A 21,389-nucleotide genomic window follows, 5' to 3' on the forward strand; every position below is an offset into this window, starting at 1 on the left:
ATTATTTGGTGACCTTTCCATGACTGATCCTTTTCTTCCTGCACCTGTGCTATGAAATTAACTAAAAATGTCCCTGCCAAAATCAGAGCCTTATTTATCCCTAACTGTTATGGACCAGGATGTAGGCGGTCTGGCCTAGTAGTTAGAGCAGGAGTCTGGTCTAGTGGGCAGTGCAGGCAGCCAGGTTGGGGAATAAAGCCAAGGCTCAGCACCAGAGTCAACTGCCAGTTACCAGAGCCAGGGGTCAAACCAGATCAGAATCAGGAATCAAAGTGGAGGGTCAGAGCCAAGGTCAGATGCCAAATGCCAGAGACAAAGGTCAAGCCAAACTCAGGGACAGAAATCAGAGGCCAAGGTTGGAGCCAGGACTGCTCGCTGAAGACTGGAGTCGAGGCATAAGGGCAGGAAGAGAGGCAAGGATTAAGCATGGTGCAGAAGCACGGTGGAAATAGGAGTGAAGATGGGGTAAGGCAGGAGCCAGAAGCAGACCAGGAAAGGGCTGGGTGCAAGAGGCGGACACAAGCATGGTCCAATGGAGCACAGCAGGAAACCACCTTGTTACTCAAACTTCCTATTCCTCCTCCTGGCTTAAATAGCGTACTTGGACCAATCGATGGAGCTGGGTGATCCTCCAATCACAGCTCCTGTGGGTGGTGGCTTGGCTGGGGTATAGCTCTAGTAGCTTCTCAGCCCACCTGGTTCCAGCTGCCATTAGATGGAGGCTAGGATGTGGCAGCTGTCTGGGGATTTTCTTGAACCCAGGCCATCACACTGGGGGGAGGGATAGCTCAGTTGTTTGAGCATTGGCCTGCTAAACCCAGGGTTGTGAGTTCAATCCTTGAGGGAGCCATTTAGGGATCTGGGACAAAAATCTGTCTGGGGATTGGTCCTGCTTTGAGCAGGGGGTTGGACTAGATGACCTCCTGAGGTCCCTTCCAACCCTGGCGCTCTATGAAGTTCTATGAAGTAACTCCTCCTGTCTGCACACAAAACCCTCCCACCCAAGTTTGGTGGTGCTTTACACCCAGGTTAGCTGGCTCATCTGGGGCTGTGGGCTAAAACCCAAGTGATGCTTTCACTTGGGCGGATAACCTGCCCACTTTGCAGTAAGGACAGGGGTCTGGGCTAAACCACCAAGCACTGATAGTCCTCCAGTGCCTTCCCACAATTCCCCCATGTGCCCAAAAGGACAGACATGTTCTCCCACAATTCACAGGGAAAGAATCATAAAGCAGCTCAGCTTACTGTTGCACAAAGGACCATGGGATAGGCCCCCAGAAGCCCTAGTGACACACAGGGGAGAGTGCAGCACTAGTGAAGACACAATAACTTGAGTGGGGCTGTGCAGTGAGCCTGCTCACTACCAGGCTGGGCTATCCCCAGAGGCCAATCATGCACAATCACTCTGCAATGAAGGCACACCCTTCAACAGAGAAATCCTCCTAGCTAGCTAGCTAGCTTCTGGAGAGAATGCTCACTCAGGCCCATACGCTGACTGGCCCAGCTGAGAGCCTGCAGTATGGGCTGGGGAACAGTGCCAGGAGTATCCCTTGCTTCTTATGCATAACGTCCAGGCACAATTACAGTCTGTGCTCAGGAAAGCACAGGGACTGCTCCCTCTGCACTCCCACATGGAGGCAGGGCACTGGGTGGGGAAGTGCTCTACCCTACACGCTCCCATCCTTTGGAGCTCCATGAGGCATCCTTCCTTCATGATGTAAAATGCTTCCCAGTCCTCTCCTAAGGCACTCCAGCTCTGCACTACCCACAAAAGCACCGCTGTGCTTTAAAAAGCACAATCAATGCTTAGATCCCCTTTTTGGGGCACCTGTAAGGCCAGGATGGCATTTTCAAAATTCACTGTTGCTGGTTGTTAATCCATAATGTTACAGCACATTCCACCAATGCTCCAGGATTGCATGGACCCCAGGTTACACGTAGGTGCAATTCAAAGCCCAGATGATTGCACTAACAAGCCCCAGATACACATGATGGGGCAGAACAGTCCCAGAATAGGGCCCTCCACTCTTAGGTTCTCCCTTTGGTGCAGTGGAGTCCAAGGCTGGGATTTTCAAATGCACCTGAGTAGTTTGGGAGCACAAGTTCCCTTGACTTTCATGGACATGTGTTTTCATGAGTGATTTAGGCACTTCTGAAAACCGCAATCCAACTTTGGTGAGCTTCCTGGTAATTTAAATATTTCAATTCAAATCAATCAAAGAAACGATTTCCCAGTTTATATTTCTCCTTTTTGACATGGTTGCTAACCCGAAGTTTCCATAATGGCATTTCTAAAGAGCCACACAATGGATATAAGATTGTAGGAACAAATACTTGCCATTCATGTGACTAATACACCAGTCTCACTCATTCTCTCTCCCATCCCCATTGTCCCAGCACAGGCACATTACATTCCAGCTCATTTTGCAATGTGCATTTTTGATCTGGCAAGCACAAGGCATTGACAGACCTGATCTCTTGGACAAATGGCAAAAAACTTCTCAGCAACATGCAACTCCTCACGTACTGGAGTGAAAAAAACCACTTTAATGTTAAACCATATCAAGAATTGGATATGCAAGCACTTTGCGATACCTCCCTTCTCTATCCCTTTGGGAGGACAAAAGCTGACATAGTTTGTAGGACTGAGTCCAAAACAACCCCAATGAGGTTAGAAGGATTAAGCTAGAGTTTCATTAGCTGTGAAACGTGTGTGCATAGACAGACCTGGCTGCATTTAAAAAGTGGTTCTGAGGCCATTCGAAAGGATGCTGCTTCTATTCATTGGACTATTGAGACCACCTTTAAATCAAGAGCCGACTATCTTTTAACGTATTTTCCCTTATTCTTGTCCTTAAGCCAAATACACGGAAACTTTAAAAAATGACTTTTCTTTAAAAAGGAAAAGAGATTTTGTATTAAGCCAGACAAATCAGACTGGAGATTTCTGGTCCAATTAATAATAAGCAGAGTCCCCTAGAAGAAGAAAACTGGCCCAAGATTTTGTTTGAAGAAAAAAACCAAATGTTGATATTTAACCATTTACCGGTTGCCTTTGTTAGCTAAGGAGAAAAATCTATCACCTGAAAGGGTAGGAGGCTGGGTTAATTTTCAGGCTCACTCATTTTTGTAATTGCAAAAAGCAGGGCTCTGAACAAGTGCCCTCTAGACAACACTAAAGTTTGGCATTGATTTCCCTTCCCTGGCTGCTATCACCTACCCCACCAATTCACCCATCCTTCTCCTGCCAGCTCTTCCTTCAAAAGGACACCATTTTCAGCCTGGTGTGCAGCATCCACAAAGGGCCAAATCCTGAGCAGTATTAAACACCTTCTGGCTCCCACCAATTTCAGTGGCAGTTGAAGGTGCCCAGAACTACTCAAGATGGTGGTTTGGCTCACCATTCACTGGATAGAGAGGACATCTGGGAAAAGTGCAACTCTTGTAGCTACCTACCAGATCTGGCTTTAGTAGCCACGTGCTTCCCAGTTATTCCGGGAATGAAACTAAAGCGTCTCTTTTTAATATATGACTTGTGGTACGGACAGGCAGGGCTAGACCCAAGGTTTGAGGAAGGAAGCCATCAAATACTCCCCAAAGTAGAGGAAGGTCAGGGGAAGTTTAAGCATTGCATATATTAATTTAATATGTTTATTTTGGCACTAACCTTTGACTAAGTTAATGGTGGCAAGGGCATGTGTGGAGCAGAAGAGGAGACTTTCAGGGTGGGGAACGCATAGGAGGGGGATGGAGTGGAAAAACAAATTGCGGCAGGGCTGCCAATACATTGGGTGGAATTACTAGGAACCAGGGAGGACATGTGAAACCTGCACAAGGCCAGCCAACCAAGTGTATGTAACCAGTTCCGAGGAAACCAGCATTTCACACAGCCATAAGCAACTACATCATAAAAGTGCTGAAATATGCAGCCAGTCATTCTTCGGTAGTTAATTTCCATCATGAAATGCAGAACACACTGCTCCGTTTATGATCATAAAAACATCCAACCAGGCTTTAGTTTATTTCTACCCAGCTAAAACTTTGAACAAAAACTTGGAGCTCTATTTGTGGTCCCTCCCTTCCCCCCCCACCTTTAAAAAAAAAAATCTATATCCGCAAGACAGAAGGTGTCCTTACGAAAGACAGGGATACTGGGTCTGATCCCAAGCCAAGTGATGTCAATAGGAACTTTTCCATTGGTTTCAATGGGGTTTGCATCAGGCCCATAACTCCATGAGTAAATAACATTAATAATAATAATATATGGAGATCTACCTATCTCATAGAACTGGAAGGGACCCCGAAAGGTCATTGAGTCCAGCCCCCTGCCTTCACTAGCAGGACCAAGTACTGATTTTTGCTGCAGATCCCTAAGTGGCCCCCTCAAGGATTGAGCTCACAACCCTGGGTTTAGCAGGCCAATGCTCAAACCACTGAGTTATACCTCCCCCCCCCCCCCCCCCTCTTTTTTTTTTTTTCCTTCTAGCAGAACCAAGTACTGTCCTATTTAGGCACCCAAATAAAAGGGGCCTGATTTTCAGATGCAGTGGGCACTCTGAGCCCCCGTGAACACGTGTCGAAAAACAGGCCATTTTATTATTGTAATGTAGGATTTTTAGAAGCACCTATATGATTTAGGAGCACACATCCCAGTGGCTCTCAATGGGACTTGTGCTCCTAAGTCACTTAGGCACTTCTGAAAATATTGCCCTAAAAGTTAGATACCTACAGTGGGATTTTCAGATTATGTGCCAAATGTATAGGCATGAATTGGAGGAGGAATGGAAAGCAATGAGTTGGGGGTTTGTTTCTAAATGATTTGCACTTTGTACTGCTCGAGTGAAAATTTCCAAAGGATATTTTATAACCAAGCAATCTGGACTAATCACTTATTTTCTGCAGCTCACTTCATCGGACGTAGGATTCACAAACTTCTTAGGCATTGACAATATTTGTACTTTTAAAATTAAACACAGCAGGAAGCCAAAAAGCTGCAAGTGGAAAATGTAATTACAGAAGACTGGTTAATATTCCTGTCTAGCCAGTTTAGCCTCAGTATAAAAGCTCTTTGTGCCTGGCTTTTTCATTGCCTAAGACATTTAGCCCATCAGTGTTGATTTTTACCATTATATCTTTCAAAAAGGAGCCAAATGTCGGTACGGTTATTAGTTTGTATTAATTGTACAAATCTTTCCCACTCTAAAAAAAAAAAGAGACAGGCCAAAAGATCAGGGATACAGAACTTCTCAGACAGCTAACTCAGAAAAGCAGCAGTGTACTAAGTATTGAATACACTCAAATATTTAGACAAATTAGATATTCAAAAAGACTAGCATTGCCTCCAAATTTGGGTGTCCAACTTGAAAAAGGGGTCTGATTTTCAGAAATGCCCTTCAGGAAAATTCAGACCCTTTAAAGGTGTTTCAAGTTGGGCACCCAAAAATCAAGGCACCTAAAATCTCTAGTCACTTTTGAAAATCTTGCCCATGTAACTGGGACAACGTTAAGGGAAACACGGGAAGGGCAGGAACCAGAGGCCAAGCAAAACGCCCGCATAAGACATGAAGATACCCATACCGACTGCCAAAGCGACTGCTGATATTGTCTGTATTGTGTCCCTTCACTGTGAGCAGTGGAGGTGCCCTGGAAATCCCAGCCACATAGTGGGAACTTGGCCACTAACACCACAATTTAAGACGGTGCAATGTGTATTGACTTCCCTGGTTGACCTGGTCTCCTGGCTGGCGTGGAAGGGGTTGTCAGTGCCATGCCCCTTCTGTCCCACCTCCAGAAGCAGCCAGTAGTTCCCTTCCCCTTACTCAGGAGGATCTGCAAAGAGCTATCCTTTCCATATGGGGGGGAATAAATATTATCATATTTTAAACAATCATAACAAAACCCCACCTGGGGTCACCAGTGGGAAGTGAAACTGAGGCCATAAGCACCAAAAACACACGCCTCCACTGCTTGAACTAAAGGAAAAAACTCCTTTACCTGTTAGGAATAGTATGCTCTTATCATCTATGTAAACAAATTCCTAGAGGAACGTAACACAGTTACCTAACATGCTACATACTCTCCACATCAGAAGTTTGTTCCAAACCTCAGAGATCCCACAGCAAGTGTCATTACCACTAACCTGACACACTAGTGCCCTGTGGAGGCAGGGATGTAGTGATATTCAGAGGAAATCAGGGTTACAGAATTAAAAACAACAATAAAATATTAGAAAGGAACCAGTCTCATGAGCACTGCAAGCAATGGGTCTCTGGACTATTTGCTAAAACTGGAGAACACACATGGCCTGGGTTATTACAGCTGTTGCATCTCTAACAGTCTGTCTATTCTGCAGCCACTAGGTGTGACTGCAGCTCAAACAGACATACCCAACCTAGCTTGAATCTAGCTAACTCAGGTACCAGAGCAGTGAAGCTGTAGTAACATACTTCACTGTTGGCTCCACAAGCCTGCCCAGAACCCTGGGTAATTACTGGGACTAGCCTGCGATGAAACATGAGCTACATTAGAGCTACCCCAGGTATGTCTACTTAAGCTGCAATCAGGCCTTGTTATTGCAGCATAGACATGCCCCTAGAGTTCAAGTTCCTTGGAGCAGTTGTTGTGTCTCCCTCTACATTTTGTACAGTGTTGAAAGTGTTGTTGGAGCACAACAAATAATACACTATTGTTGGGGTTACTAGGCCTATATATATGAACCAGAGTTCTTCCATGTTTAAACTCTGTCCTTCCATGTTTAACTCTAGTCGACCTCAAGAGCCAAGGACAGGAATTGGAATGTGTAAATAGCCAGTTACCTATTACGACCTTGCTCATAACCAGGTCCTAAGCAATAATGATGAGGTTTGCATGTTTCTAGCTGGAGGAGGGGTGGTAAACTAAGGGTAAATAGAACCAAATGATTGTTTAGAGGAATGTTACTAACAAGCTAGATGTATAGCCCTAGAATGATTTAACGGCTTAAATGTATAAACATGTCTTCGGTAGAGAAGGGAGGGGGAGTAGGGGGTGGTGGTACAGGGGGAGAGAAGGGGGGGCTTAGTTGTAAAGTATAAGAGGAAAGAAGCTGTTTTTACTGATGTGCTCGATTTGAGACTTGCCTGTCTCCTTGCACCACTTTGAGATCTCAAATAAACTTTGATTGTTTCTCCACCCCGGTATGTTTATTGGCGCGAAGCACGCCGGGCAACGAACCCCCCGACTGTTGCTGTCCTCGGGCCTCTGTGCCTGCAACACTATTGATATAATTAATACACTACATTGTTCAGAACTTTAAGCATCTAAAGCACAGGATTTTAACAGCTTGAGTTAAAGGAGTTATGCCATTAGCTAGTAACACTAATTGGCTGTTATCCTCAATGTAGGCCAGGCATTATAAGAAGATATGATTCACTCACACTCAGCAGGTGTGTTACGCACAGATATATATTGCTGGCACTTTAAAGAATTCCATCACTTCACTCAAGCATACAAAATGCAGATTTCTTCCAAGATACTCAATAGGGGCACCCACAGAACTGACAATGGAATCAACTCTTACAGCTCTAAATTCACATCTGCAAGGACTCACATTCTTTATCCCTTTGAACTATGCAAGATACTAATGGTTGTTTTCCATACATAAAGATCTATCAAATAATAATAAAAAACCAACCTCCCCTTTCCACTGTATCTTCGTTAGGTGTAAAAGTTAATGGTGATTTCCAAAAAATCACCACATGCTGGAGGTCTTTTTTCTATTGCAAGAATAGAGTTGAGGAAAGCTCCTGGACCTCCTTTTTGTTGTGCTTTAAAACACAAGCAGCATAAGCAACTAGTGACTCACCTTGCACACAGCAGCCTGCAGGATTGCATCAAAGCCACCTTCTGGAGCATCTCTGTTCCGGGAAACCTTCTGTTTCTGAACTTCTTCATTGAAACGGTCCACTTTATCCGTGAGGGACAAGAGATGGCGGAATCCAAAGGATGGGACACAGTGTGGAAATAACTTGTAACTGGAAGCAGAAATGGAGAAATAGAAATGAAAGGGGTGTGCTTAAGTGGCCTGAGGACAGAATGAGGAGCCAGGAATTGCCAAGTTCTGTTCCCAGGTCTAACACAAGTCCCTCTGGACAAGTCACCCAAACCCAAGCGTTCCAATGCAGCTTCTCAATTTGATAGCCTCCAATTCTGAATGCTCAACTAGAAACACTTCCCAAAGAGCCTGATTTTCTGAGGTGCCAAGCACCTACAGTTCCCAGCAGGAATTGTGATTGCTCAGCACTCCTGGAAAAAGTCAAAAGTTGAGGCACCCAACGTCAGAGGCCACTTTTGAAAACATGGGCTTAGCAGTTAAGTTTTGGCTCCTGCATAATAGGCCTAGGATTGCTTTATCACTTAGGACTGTTTGAATCCACAGCACACTAGCTGCTGCATCATGTAAGTGATATTAGAAAGACAAAACAAAGCCTTAAATGGCTATATTGCAAGCAACGAACCAGAGCTCTGAGCATGATAAACCAGACGGCTCAGGGCTCTGGATCAGCTGAGGTCACAGATTAGCATGATGTCTAGGAAACATTGTGGACTCTTGGTTGAGAACTTCCACCCTGGTGTCTAACATGCTTACAGTACGTGACATTCGTGACACCTAAGCAGTTTTCCAAATTGATAAGCATCCTTATTAGTGATATTGCACTTAAAGCACCACACAGATATGAACTAATTCATCCCTACAGCACCAATGTGAGGCAGGTGAGTAACTATTATCTCGGTTTTCCAGTCCCAGGGTGAGTCAGTGGCAGAGTTGGGATTAGAATGCCCTTCAGCCCCTGTGCCAATTCTACCATGTCACTCTGCTCTTGGCTCCAGCACTAGGCTCTGATTGGAGTTAATGTCTTCAGCCCAGTTGATTGTGTCTCACAAACACATCACGTGTGTGTAAGCACTGCAGTTTTAGCTCTCAACCTCTTTTGCTGGGGTAGGAGATTTTTCACAGTTTAACAACTTCAAACCCAATTAGCTAACATTCTGCAGGCTAAACAGAGTCTTTCTTTTAGTGGTAGGTTAATTAAGTGGAAAAAAACAGTGAATGCACGGGGGCTTGGGAGGGGAGGAAAAAAACCAATGAGTTTAAAGTAAGTGAGGCTAGAGAGTAAGACTTTTACTGATTCATTATTAACTTGTAAAATAACCCAGGAGAACAATTAAAGGCCTTTGATGACAGCTTTATATTCAGGGCACCATTTGGCTTAACATAGCTTAAAAGATTCTTTTAAGAGGCCGAAGATTCTATTTTAACACAACCCACTGAGAATTCAGATTCCTTACTCGCCAGTCATGTACGCAGGTATACAATGTTCAGTCTCTAGGGACCAAGCATAAGCTCGTTTAATTGAACTTCAGGTATTTTTCACACTGCTATGTACATATCCATATAGTAGTGCACTTTATAGCAGTGATTGTATTGTGTGCAATGTCATCTACCTTGGGTACGCTACATACAGAAGGGAACAAATCATCCAGTGCGGTTTCTAGCTACGCTGGGGTTAAAAAAAAAGAACTAGATAAGTTCATGGACGATTGGTCCATCAATGGCTATTAGCCAGGATGGGCAGGGATGGTGTCCATAGCCTCTGTTTGCCAGAAGCTGGGAATGGGTGACAGGAGATGATCACTTGATGACTACCTGTTCTGTTCATTCCCTCTGGGGCACCTGGCATTGGTCACGGTCAGAAGACAGTATATTGGGCTAGATGGACCTTTGGTCTGACCCAGTATGGCGATTCTTATGTTCCTATGTACACATTTGCCTTCTGATTTAAAATGCATGATGGAGAACAAGAAGGATGAAGAAAAGAAAGAGGATATGAACAACAGCTCAGAGGGGCCTGCTACCTGTGGAGGGGATGGCACGGTGTGATCGCTTATGATCAAGCCTTTGCTCAGGGTTCCTATTCACTTATAGGGGCAACTCAAGGTGTTTGTGCTCTTCAAAGTCCTGACTTATCTGTGGCTCAGCAAGAGGCTCCTATTGCTGGCTCTGAGTAAAATGCCTGGGGGGCTGGAAGTCAGATTCTATCAGCTGAGGACCCTCTCACCTTTGAGATCTGCTCGTCTTGGCACTTCACCAGACCCCCAGACTAGTGCACATCAGGGCAGGGAATAGATGCTGATTTAGCACTGGGTGTGTTCGTTCCCCCCCCAACCCACAGTTTTATGGAAATTTACCATATTCACTTGTTGACATGAACCTGACTGATCCAGTGATATGGGCTCTGGACAGCAGCAAAATAAGAAACAGACCATGGAAACAGAAATAAATAGCATATATTCATCATCACAGCATGCTCCTCTAACCTTTACATTGTACATGTCAAGAAATTGTACATGCCAGCTGCATAAAGATGATAGTTTCCTAGGTCCTGTTTTTTTAATACCATCCCTGTGACAATTCAAATCTTCAGGTGAGTGATGCTGGGTTTTTGTTCATAGTCTTAGAGGCCAAATCCTGGATCTTGGGATGTAACCCAAAAGGCGGCACACATTAACACTGCAAAAGCACCAGAGCTTGGACTAGCTCAGGAGAAACGAACAGGAGTACTTGTGGCCCCTTACAGACTAACAAATTTATTAGAGCATAAGCTTTCTCAGGAGCTTACTTACTTACTTACTGACCTACACACACGATCAGAGTTTGGGGGGATTCAGAGCTCATACCCAGCTCAGCACAGTAAGCGCTGAAAGAAACGGGCCACCCACATCAGCTGCAATCTCTAAATCCTGCTCCAGAAACCATCTGCAACTCAGGATCCAGAGAGCCTGCAGAGTGGGAACTCTACTGCTTTTGGGAAGCTAGGAATGGGGCAAAACAGTTGTGCTCCCAGGGTTTCACTCCTGGCTGCAGTTTTTTGGGTGCAGGCAGGCAGAGAGCTCGGGAGCTTTTACATGTGTCTAAAAACAACCAACCAAAAAGACCTAACTCCCTAATAAGCAAACAACCTCTGCTCTGCAAAGCAAACATGGCAATGCAATCCACTTCTATGGCAGCAATCAGGGTACAATGGCGATCCAGAGGAAAACAAATTAATAGACAGAGGAGAAAGAACAACCCTGAAGCAGGCATTCCAGCCAAACCACTCATTTCTCAATTCCTCTTAAATATCTTCCCAACCCCACAGCTGCTGAGGACACCTCATAAAGGCGAAGACCTGGCTAAACCCAAAAGGCATCTGTGTGTGGAGAATGTTATGATATAAAGATAGTCCGATCTAACAGGAATGTGCGCACAATAGGAAAGAAGATGGCAACGGCTTTAGACTGATTTAATTAAAGGACTGCAACAATTTCCAACTTCTCACTGCACACTTAGTTCCCCTTCCTCTTATTCCCCCTTCACCCTCCCAATGTATTTTTCATTTGCACTGCATTTCACTGGATACAATTAATTTAATCGTATCTTATCTGTACCGCAACAAGATCTTGCAGATCTGATTTAAATCCCTTCCCCAGCCTGCCAGAAATGTGAGACAATGGCAGTGAAGATGACTGAGCATGTACGCTCGAGGCAGTGCTCAAATTGCAGGGGGAAAGTAGAAAGCACTGAGTATCCCATATCATCGTGGCAATAAGCCATCCCTATACTCTGGTGCCTTGTCGACTGCAGCAGGTGAGCACAGCATTCAGAAGAATGGGCTTTGACCGAACGACACAGGACAGCCTTCAGAGTGAAAATATTCATCCCCAGAGCCAAGCATTCATCCTTAGCCAGCGTGGTTTTCGCTGCATCAGCATGCCAAAGTTGGCAACACAGGATACTTTACTTTAAGCTAAATTGAATTAAGGCCACTTTAATTCTGAATAAGTGCCTCCACACAGGGGTTTAATGCGGTTTAACTAATCCACTTTAAATTCACATCTTTAGTTAATTTGGATTAATTTTCCAAAGTGTCTCCCTACAGACAAATCTTAAATCTGGTCTAAGGATATTGATGTCAATGGAGTTACACCAACGTTAAATGGGCATGAGAACCAACCTGTCATGGGGTGTATATACCCTATTCTGGCCTGGCAACCCAGGGGCTAATGCAGGAACTGCCAGCCAACCCTGATTGGCAGCCTCACAGCACTTGAGAGAATAAAAGATCTGGAGTGCAGAGAGGTGGGGTGGCTGCCAGAGGGGCAAGCAGGCTGAAGAAGGAAGTTCCAGTCTGCAGGCTACTGAAAAGCTGCCCAGAGAAGGGACAATCACATCTACAGGCTGGAAAAGCGCTACTGAAACCAAGGGAGGTAGGAAGGAGCTCAGGGCACAGTGCGAGGAGTTGCTGAGGCCTGATTCTGCCTGCCTAGTTTAAGGGCCCTGAGCTGGAACCCAGTGGAATTGTCAGGCCTGGTCCCTAACCGATCCTTGGGAGACATAAGAACGGAAGGGGTTTCCAGCTGATCCCACCAATTATAAGGGGGAAACCCACACACCCCAGCAGGCCTGAGGCTAAGACCCTCCATTGACCAAATGGGACTACCACAGAGACTCAGGCAAGAGGAGATGACTGACTGTCCCGCCAGATTGAGTGAACTCTGGTGCAGTGCTCCATCTGGACAAAGGGGGCGCTGTTGCATCGGCACACCCACTCACACAAGCCCATTCAACATGCCTTCAATGACCATCTGACATTACTCCCCCCGAAAGTTTCACTGTTAGAGGCCAGCCAAAACATCTCATCTCATCTTTGAATTGAGGATTGCTGTTCACATTCGAACCCACAGTTCTGAAGCCAGACCTATAATTTTGGTTCCAAATCAAACCAAAAATAGATGGCGACTGTTTTTCAGTTAAGAGTTGGATGGTGCCAAAATCTCACAAGAAATGTTATTCTTTTATGGTCTTTGGCCTAAGATGGCAGAAGCTCATAAGAACAGTTCACCCACTTTGAGTCAACTCCTGGCGCTGAGTGAGATAATCCAGATGTGAACAGCACATCCTCAGACCATCACAATTAATTTGGAAGCTACACATATGAAAACATGTCTACTAATGTAAGGCATTAACCAACCACAAGTTTCCCCAGACGTTGCTGACTCCAGGAACATTTTCATGGTCAAAGGGTCAAGAGTTGCCGTGGGTGGGATTTTCAGAAGTGCTCTGAATTGATCTAACACTACTCCCACTGAAGTAAACAGGAGTTTTATCATTGAGTTTAATGGGAGAGTGTTAGTTTAATGCTGAGCACTTTTGAAAATCTCACCCCACATCTCTAAAGCAGAAGCTTCTGGCCTCTTTCACAATAGCACAACACCACATGTAGCTGGTGCCCCCAAAACAAATGGGGTGGGGGGTTGATGGACAGGGAGCGTTCACATGTCCAGCAAATAAACAAAACTCCTGTGAGAGAATTCACTAACATGCCCCTCCTTTTCTGCCAAGCCAGACTCTCAGGGCCTGATTCTCCTCTCACTTAGACCAGTCTCCCTCTGGTATAATTCTACAGATTTACTCCTAATTTACATTGGTGTAGATGGAGAGGTATCAGGCCCAGAGTCTCTAGGCAGAGCACACCAGAGTGAGGAAGCCTCTGAAATGACTGCAGAGCTAACAACTGAGCTGTATGGATGATGAGCAATAGCTTCTGGAATCCATCCATGCTCTCTCCACCCGCTCCATACCCAGCATCATTAAAGAATGAAAAAAAAAAATAGCAACAGTTTCTAGCCTATTATCTTCAAAATACTTCAGAAGCATATGTTAGTCCTCCTAAGACCAGTACTCCAAATACCCCAGTAAGGTAGGCAAGTATTAATGTGGTCTCCATTTTAAAAATAAGAAAGCTGAGGCAAAGAAGCTGAAGTGATTTGTTCAGGGCCACAGTGAGAGTCAGTGTCAGGGCCGGATTAGAATTCAGAAGTTCCTGCCTCCTGGTCCTTTGCTCCAACCACACCTATGTCTGCTCCTTCACCCAAGCATCCAGCTGCACCAAAGATTCTGTTATAAAGTGGGGGGTTTGCACATCTTGATGTTCTGCTGCTCCTGGGCTGTAAAAAGCTGTCCTGCTTTGTCTAGCACTAGAGCATTACAACAGTGTGGCTGTGGGTGCTCAGCACCTCTGAAAATCTGGACATAAATGTGTGTAATCCAGCTGACTCTAAAACAGCAACAACAAATCAAAGCTTTCAATAATGGTCCAGGAGAACACCACTGAACCTGCAGTGAGAATTATGTAGGTGGGCAACGCACAGAATATTTTTTGGTGGAATTACATAGGGCCTGAGACAAAAAAACGCTCATCAAAGCCAATGGAAAGACTCCTTATATTGTACTTTTCCATAATTGGAGATGTGCCTGAAAGAACGACAGAGCTTAACCACCATGAGGTTGGAGAGGAAGAGGGTGAGTTAAAATCCATATTGGAATTTTGCTGATTGGACCGAGTGCTATCCCTGAATATAAATGCATTGTAAAGAAAAACAATGAGCTGTGTTTGCTTGCTCAGTTCGTAAACAATGCTCAGTATTGTAACCCAAATGGAAAGAAAGGGTGTTATGGAACCATTGTCAAAGAAAAGACAGCAAGAAAACGGCAGCTAGCAACTGATGCATGCTGGTTGAGCAGTTGCCTGCAGTAGTCCCATAATCACCCATAGTAGGCACATCATTTCATCCAGCATGATCACTAACATAGTGCATGCAGCTAGCCAGAGAGCTGTGGCAGGGTGTTATCAATCTTGCAAATGTGAAAGATCACGCAAGTCACCATAAAAAAGGATGCTGCCAACAAGGAAGAAAACTGCCTGGCATCTCTACTCTAGATGACATATGCCAGCCTAATAATAATAAATAATAATACCAACTAGCTCTTATATAGCACTTTTCATCAGTAGAGCTCAAACTGAGGTATGTATTACTACCCCTGTTTTACAGATGGGGAATCTGAGGCACACAGAGGGGGAGTGACTTGCCCTAGGCACCCAGCAAACCAGTAGCAGAGCCAGGAATAGATCCAGGTCTCCCAAGATATAGTCCAGTGCTCTATCCACTGGGAAACACTGCCTCCCCCAGCCTGCATCCTCCCCCCAAAGCCCCACTGAAGCATGCTTCACAACTGGTCAGTGGGGCTCCAGAGAACACTTACCCAATGCAGGGATTGTTTTGATATCGCGGAGCCGTGTAGGAGAAAGGAGAAATATTTTTGTCCACAAATGACCCAAACCCCAGCCGGAAATTGCTGGTGAGCTTCCTCATCTCCTCAGCCAGCTTGGTTCCCAGATTCCGAATGTTATCCAGGTCATCCTTCATGGATAGCGAGAGATCCATCAAGTAATACAAATCCACAGGATAGTCTTCTACCTGACGAACCTGCACTCGGAAGGAGGTCTTGTCACCTGCAGGAGCAGAAGATTAGGAGGCAGTGAAAAGAATTGCATTCTAGAAAGAGTCCCCCACCACAACACACACCCTTTTGAATCTGGGTCCATATTTATTCTGCTTCTAATACCATCAACAGCAATAGACATAAGTATTCATGTTGAAAAGATGAACTGTTCTGCAAAGTTTCCTGTTGCAACGTGAAATTCATATATGCAAAATCCAGACAGCACACTTTTCTTGCTGTAGCCCATTCCTACATGTATACCATTCCTTCCCTAAACTGACCACAGAAATAGCTGGAGATGTGCAAGAAAGGGGAGAGGGAAAGGAGGCTAAACATGTCTTTTTGTAAATCCATTCCCATGTCTGTAAACTGAGAAATGTTACTCTAGTCTGTATCTACATCTAGTTTTGGAGAGGAAGGTGAGGAGTCCTTCATTTTTAGTTTAGGTAGCACCTAAGTATATGCAGCACTGTATATACTGTGTCAAACAAACAACAAAATGCTTATAATCTAGATACACACTTGGGTCCAAAATAATACAGAAAGAAAAGGAAGTAGCGTGGATCACAGAATACATCATGGAATAGAGCAGATTTTTAGAAGGCTATCGAAAGAGGGACCTTGGCAAACCTTGCTTGGCGGTCGGTTCAAAATAGAATGTGCATAGTCAATGAAGGTACAAGGTGGGTATGGACAAAAGAGACAAACAGAATGGTCCAGAAAGAATCTTCGGTGGAGCAGAAGAAGTGAGAAGAGTGTGGGAGGAAAGGAGGGCAAGAGATGTGGACAAGGAGGAGAAAACAAGTCTGGACTTTATGCAGAAGACGAGTCTATAAAGAGATTAAAGAAAGGAGGAGACCTTGCCAGTCTCTCGGATCATGAGAAGGGATCTTGTCAGCAGCATTTTGGATAGACTGGGAGTGGAGGAGAGATGAATTAGAGAGAAGATTGCTGTAAGTCATAAGAGAAACGTATTTACCTGTGGTAACTGGAAGTTCTTCAAGATGTGTGGCCCCTATCTGTATTCCACTGTGGGTGTGTGCATGCACTCCATGCACCCGAAGTTGTAGAATTCTTGCAAGTGGTGTCCGTTGGATCGTGCATGCACTTTTGCCGTCCTCAATGTTGAGGGCATAAAGGGCAGAGCACACCAACCACCTCCCCAGTTAAATCCAATAAAGATCCGAAGCAGAGGAAAAGGAGGGCGGGAAATAGAATACAGACAGGGACCACACATCTCAAAGAACCTCCAGTTGTCACAAGGTAAGTAACTTCCTCTTCTTCTTTGAGTGCTTGTCCCTGTGTGTATTCCACTGTGGATGACTGACAGGCAGTACTCAAGTAGGAGGAGGATGTGAGGATGTAGACAGCAGAGTCATTTGGAGGACCTCTGTCCCAAAGAACGCATCAGTGAAGGAGTTAGGTTGTAGTGCAGAACGTCTCGCAAACATGTGGATGGAACTCCACTTGGTTGCCCTGCAAATGTCGAGTAAAGGTACTTCCTGAAGCAATGCCATTGAAGTTGCTTGAGTTCTTGTAGAATAAGCCCTCAATTCATGACGGGGAGGAAGATGCAACAATTGGGTAACAGAGCAGGATACAGCCCAAGATCCATTTAGAGATCCTCTGGGAGACTACAGCTTGACCTCGGACTCGTTCTGCTATAGTGAAATACAGCCTACATGATTTTCTGATTGCTTTTGTCCTTTGCAGGCAAGAGCACAACATACACTGAGGGAATGAAGTCTCCTCTCCTACTCAGATGAATGTGGCTTTGGAAAAAACACAGGTAAGTGGATTAGCTGGTTTATGTGAAACTCCAAAACTACTTTGGGGGTGAATTTCGGATGTAGTCGTAAAGAGACTTTGTCCTTATGGAATACGGTGTATGGAGGATCTGCCATCAGGGCTACCAGCTCATCAACCCTCCTGGCTGAAGTAATAGCCATAAGGAATGCAACTTTCATTGACAACTGAGACATGGAACATGTAGCTAATGGTTCAAAGTGAGGCTGAGTGAGTGCTGAAAGTACAAAGTTTAGGTCGCACTGAGGAGTAGGTTTCCTTACTGGCAAGAAGGTTCTGATTAGGCCCTTCAATAATCTGTTAATTAACAGCTTAGTGAAAATTGAATTACCATCTGATGGTGGATGGAACACACTCATTACTGCCCAGTGGACTCGTATAGAACTGAGGGAAAGCCCAGCCATTTTGAGAGAAAGATGATAGTCCAAAATAAGGGGCATATCTGCTGACTCAGGAGATAAGTATTTCTTCTGTGCCCAAATGGAAAAATGCTTCTATTTCCTAGTAGAACCTTTTCTTCTATTCTTAAGGATGGTTTGGTACAGCTTCAGAGCAAGAATGTTCTGGTGTTGATGCCTATTCAAAAACCAAGCCATGAGATGAAGCGCTTTACGGTTGGAATGCTTGATCCTGCTCTTCTTGTGGGTCAAGAGATTGGGAAAGGACTTGATGCTGATTGGAAGGAGATTCGGGAACTAAAATTATCTGGGCCAAATAGGGGTGATGAAAATGACTCGTGCCCTATCCTGATGAATTTTCCCTATGACCTGAAGTAGGAGTGGTAAGAGAAGAAAGGCATAGCTCAGATGGTCGGACTGAGAGAGAAGGACAGCATCATCTTGGGAGTGTAATCCTAGAGATCGTCTGGAAAAGTGCATGTTGCATTTCTTGTTTGTTTGGGAGGCAAATAGATCCCAGTTGGGTTTCTACTATTGAGCGAAGATACTGTTCACTACGGAATTGCATTATTCCTACTTGTGCTTGGTGAAATGCCTGCTGAGGGTGTCCACCAACACATTCGGAGTACCTGGAAGGTAAGCTGCCAAGAGGGTGGGTGATTTGATTCCTGTCGCACCATAGGAGGGCTTCTTGACTTTGAAAACAAATATAAAATTTTTGAGGACATAAGGAAATGCTCAAAGACTTTGGGGTATCCATTACATATGGAACAAAAGGGAGCAGCACCCTTGGAGTTCTTGAAACATGGATTTTCTTGGCTTGGGAGTCAAGAGTAAATTGAAATTCACTATAGATGAGAAACCTCCTTAGACAAAGATTGTAACTTGCTGAAAATAAGTTTAAGTCACTAGGAAGCGTATTTTGTTTTGTTTTACTTGTAACCAGACCTGCCTCTTCTAGATTTACTCTTTATCACTTAAATATCTGTTCTTCTGTTAATAAACTTAGTCCTGTTTTATCACAAAATCATTTCAGTGCTGTGTATTAAACTGAAGGGTAAAAGAGGCCGTGAACTTGATAACTTCTATAAGGGCTGGTCTACACTTACCCCCCAAATCGAAGTAAGGTACGCAAATTCAGCTACGTGAATAACGTAGCTGAATTCGACATACCTTACTTCGACCTTACCGCGGTTCAGACGCGGTCCACACGCGGCAGGCAGGCTCCCCGTCGACTTCGCGGTACTCCTCTCGCTGAGCTGGAGTACCGCAGTCGACGGGGATCACTTCCTGGTTCGATTTATCGCGTCCAGACCAGACGCGATAAATCGAACTCGGAACTTCGATCCGCAGCCGTCGAACTAACCGGTAAGTGTAGACTAGCCCTAAGGGTCCAGTGAGAGGGACTGGACACTGCAGGTAGGATGGTTTTGGGGAGACTCAGGTAACCAGGTTGGTGGAAGCCAGGATGAGGCCACTGTGCTGTGAGCAGGGCTCTGAGCCAAAACTGCACAACACAGAAGCACCCCGGGTTACAAAGCAGGCAGTGGCAGAACCCCTTACTGGTCTGGGTGAACCCCCAAAGCATCAGAGTTACTCTGGAAGGAATTGTTACCACAGTATTCATGCTGTGTTTGGTTGGTGAATACACTGTTTGGAGCCATGCCTGAAGGCAACGTAGGTAGAGTCTGGCAAATGGGGTAAAGCAAGTGCATGAAGTCATGTTCCCAAAGAGGGAAAGACAAGTTCTGACCAGAGCTCAAGGATTGCGTGTAACCTGATCTATCAGGTTGTTCATGATGTGAAACCTGTCCCTCAATAAATAAGCTCTTGCCATGACCAAATCTGTGGTGGCCCCTATGTGGCCTATAGTTTGCACTGGAGTGAGGATAGACTTTTCCAAGTTCACAATGACTCCTAGGGAAGAAAAAAGTTGAAGCATTAATGATATCAATTCATAGGCTTCCTGACATGTTCTGGCAACGAGAAGCCAATTGTCGAGATAGGGGAAGATGGTGAGGCTGTTCTGTCTGAAATGAGCTGCTACTATCACAAAGACCATGGTAAAGACCCTGAGGGGTTAGGCCGAATGGGAGCACCCTGTACTGGAAGTGGTCAGGGCCCAACATGTATCTGAGAAAACACCTGTGGGTGGGTTGAATATCCATGAGAAAGTAAGCTTCCTTCATACCTAGAGCTGTAAACCAGATGTACTTCTCCAGAGATGGGATTATTGAAGCCAGAGAAATCTCAGTTTGCAAATAAAACAGTTGAGATGGCAGAGATTGAGAATAGATCTCCAACCTTCCTTCTTTTTGGGTACTAGGAAGTAGGTAGAGTAAAAACCTTTTTCTTGATGTTGAAGAGGTACGTGCTGTAATGCTCCTCACTGGAAGAGATATTCCACTTCCTGCCTCAAAATCTTCTCATGAGAACAGTCCCTAAGGAGGGATGTTGGGTTTTGGGGGGTTTGGAGGAGGTAGGGAAGTAAACTCCATCGAACAGCCAGACTGGATGATATCTAACACCCATTTGTCTGTTGTTATGGAACTCCAATTGTGAAAATAGTGCATTAAACAACCCCCAAAGGATATGTGGGGATCAGGTAGCAGTGACATCACAAATAATTTGCAGCTGTCAAACTCCTGTCAAAAATATCTTTTCAGCAGGGGTTGGGGTTCAGATGGTGCTGTAGATATGGGAGGTGCAGGAAAATGAGACTTCTATACACTTTGTCTCTTACGAGGATGGTCATAAGATTGCTGATGATAAAACTATTGAGATGCTGGGTTAGGTTTACAAGTATTCTACACAGCCCAGGGCAGCGAACTTCCCAGCCCAGGTCGACATTTTTATTTTTAGTGTGCTAGTGCAAGCCCGAGTCTGCCAACCTGCTATGGGCTGCGTAGACATACCCTCAGTGTCTTATCACTGGGGGGCAATCACATGTGGAGCTGCACAAAACCTGGCAGCTATGCTTGTTATGAAGCATCACTGTCAAGCAGTGTGGATCCTAGGTTCTCCCCTCTTCCATTGGACTAACTCCATTTAATTCAATGGGTAAAACAAGGAGGAGATTCACACTTAGCAGCTTGGTTTAGAAGCCACAGCTATTTAAATTATTTCCCTACAGGTCTAGTTCAAGAGATACTTCCAAAGCAGGGCCCCTTTTATTACATGTAACTGCTTTGCCCTGGGGCTTGCATAGGAAGGAGTTCCTGATAAAGGCATGGCTATTAAAGGAGGGCAGTTTCTATATTAACAATTGCACAGTAGGTTGTGGCTACTAGATAGCAGCTTCTAAAGCAAAGGGTTTGTCTACACTGGCACACTGGCACTTCCTCAGCAAAACTTTTGTCGTTCAGGGGCATTAAAAAAAAAATACACCGAAAAAAAGCACCAGTGTGAACAGCGCTTTAACAAAGCCGCTGTCACTCGTGGGGGGTGGAAATCTTTTTTCGGTGGGAGAGCTCAATCCTGCCGACAAACAGCAGTTACACTGTGCGCCTTTTAGCGGCACAGCTGTAGCGGCACAGCCGTGTCACTAAAAGCCTCGTAGTGTAGCCATAGCCAAAGAGTATCAAAGAAGCTACATGCCATACTAGCAACTACTCCCCCACATCCTATCCAAGTTCCAGTTTAAATACAATTTTCTTTCTGTAGTGCTGGAAAGCCATTACACCATGGGGCATGAATTAGCATAGGGCCTCCAAGTGAACAAAGTTATCAGGATGGCTAAATGTGAACAGCTAATCAAAACATGCTACCCAAAATATATATTGGTGGGGAGAGGTGATAAAGGGAGAACGATATGTGTGCAATAC

The 21,389-nt window shown here is 44.9% G+C and overlaps 1 protein-coding gene across 1 annotated transcript in view; it reads right to left on the reverse strand.

Annotated features, from left to right (window-relative positions):
- The window catches only part of ITGB5 (integrin subunit beta 5), a 111,962-nt gene that overhangs the window by 67,554 nt on the left and 23,019 nt on the right, over positions 1-21,389 (reverse strand). Inside the window, exons 4-5 of the mRNA XM_024215832.2 lie at positions 15,122-15,371; positions 7,844-8,012 (exon numbers count right to left, since the gene is read on the reverse strand). Of these exons, the coding sequence (XP_024071600.1) occupies positions 7,844-8,012; positions 15,122-15,371 (419 nt within the window). The remainder of the gene's footprint in view (positions 1-7,843; positions 8,013-15,121; positions 15,372-21,389) is intronic.

Source organism: Terrapene carolina, unplaced genomic scaffold (assembly GCF_002925995.2).
Source record: "Terrapene carolina triunguis isolate 2854851 unplaced genomic scaffold, T_m_triunguis-2.0 Scaffold62, whole genome shotgun sequence".
NCBI lineage: Eukaryota > Metazoa > Chordata > Testudines > Emydidae > Terrapene > Terrapene triunguis.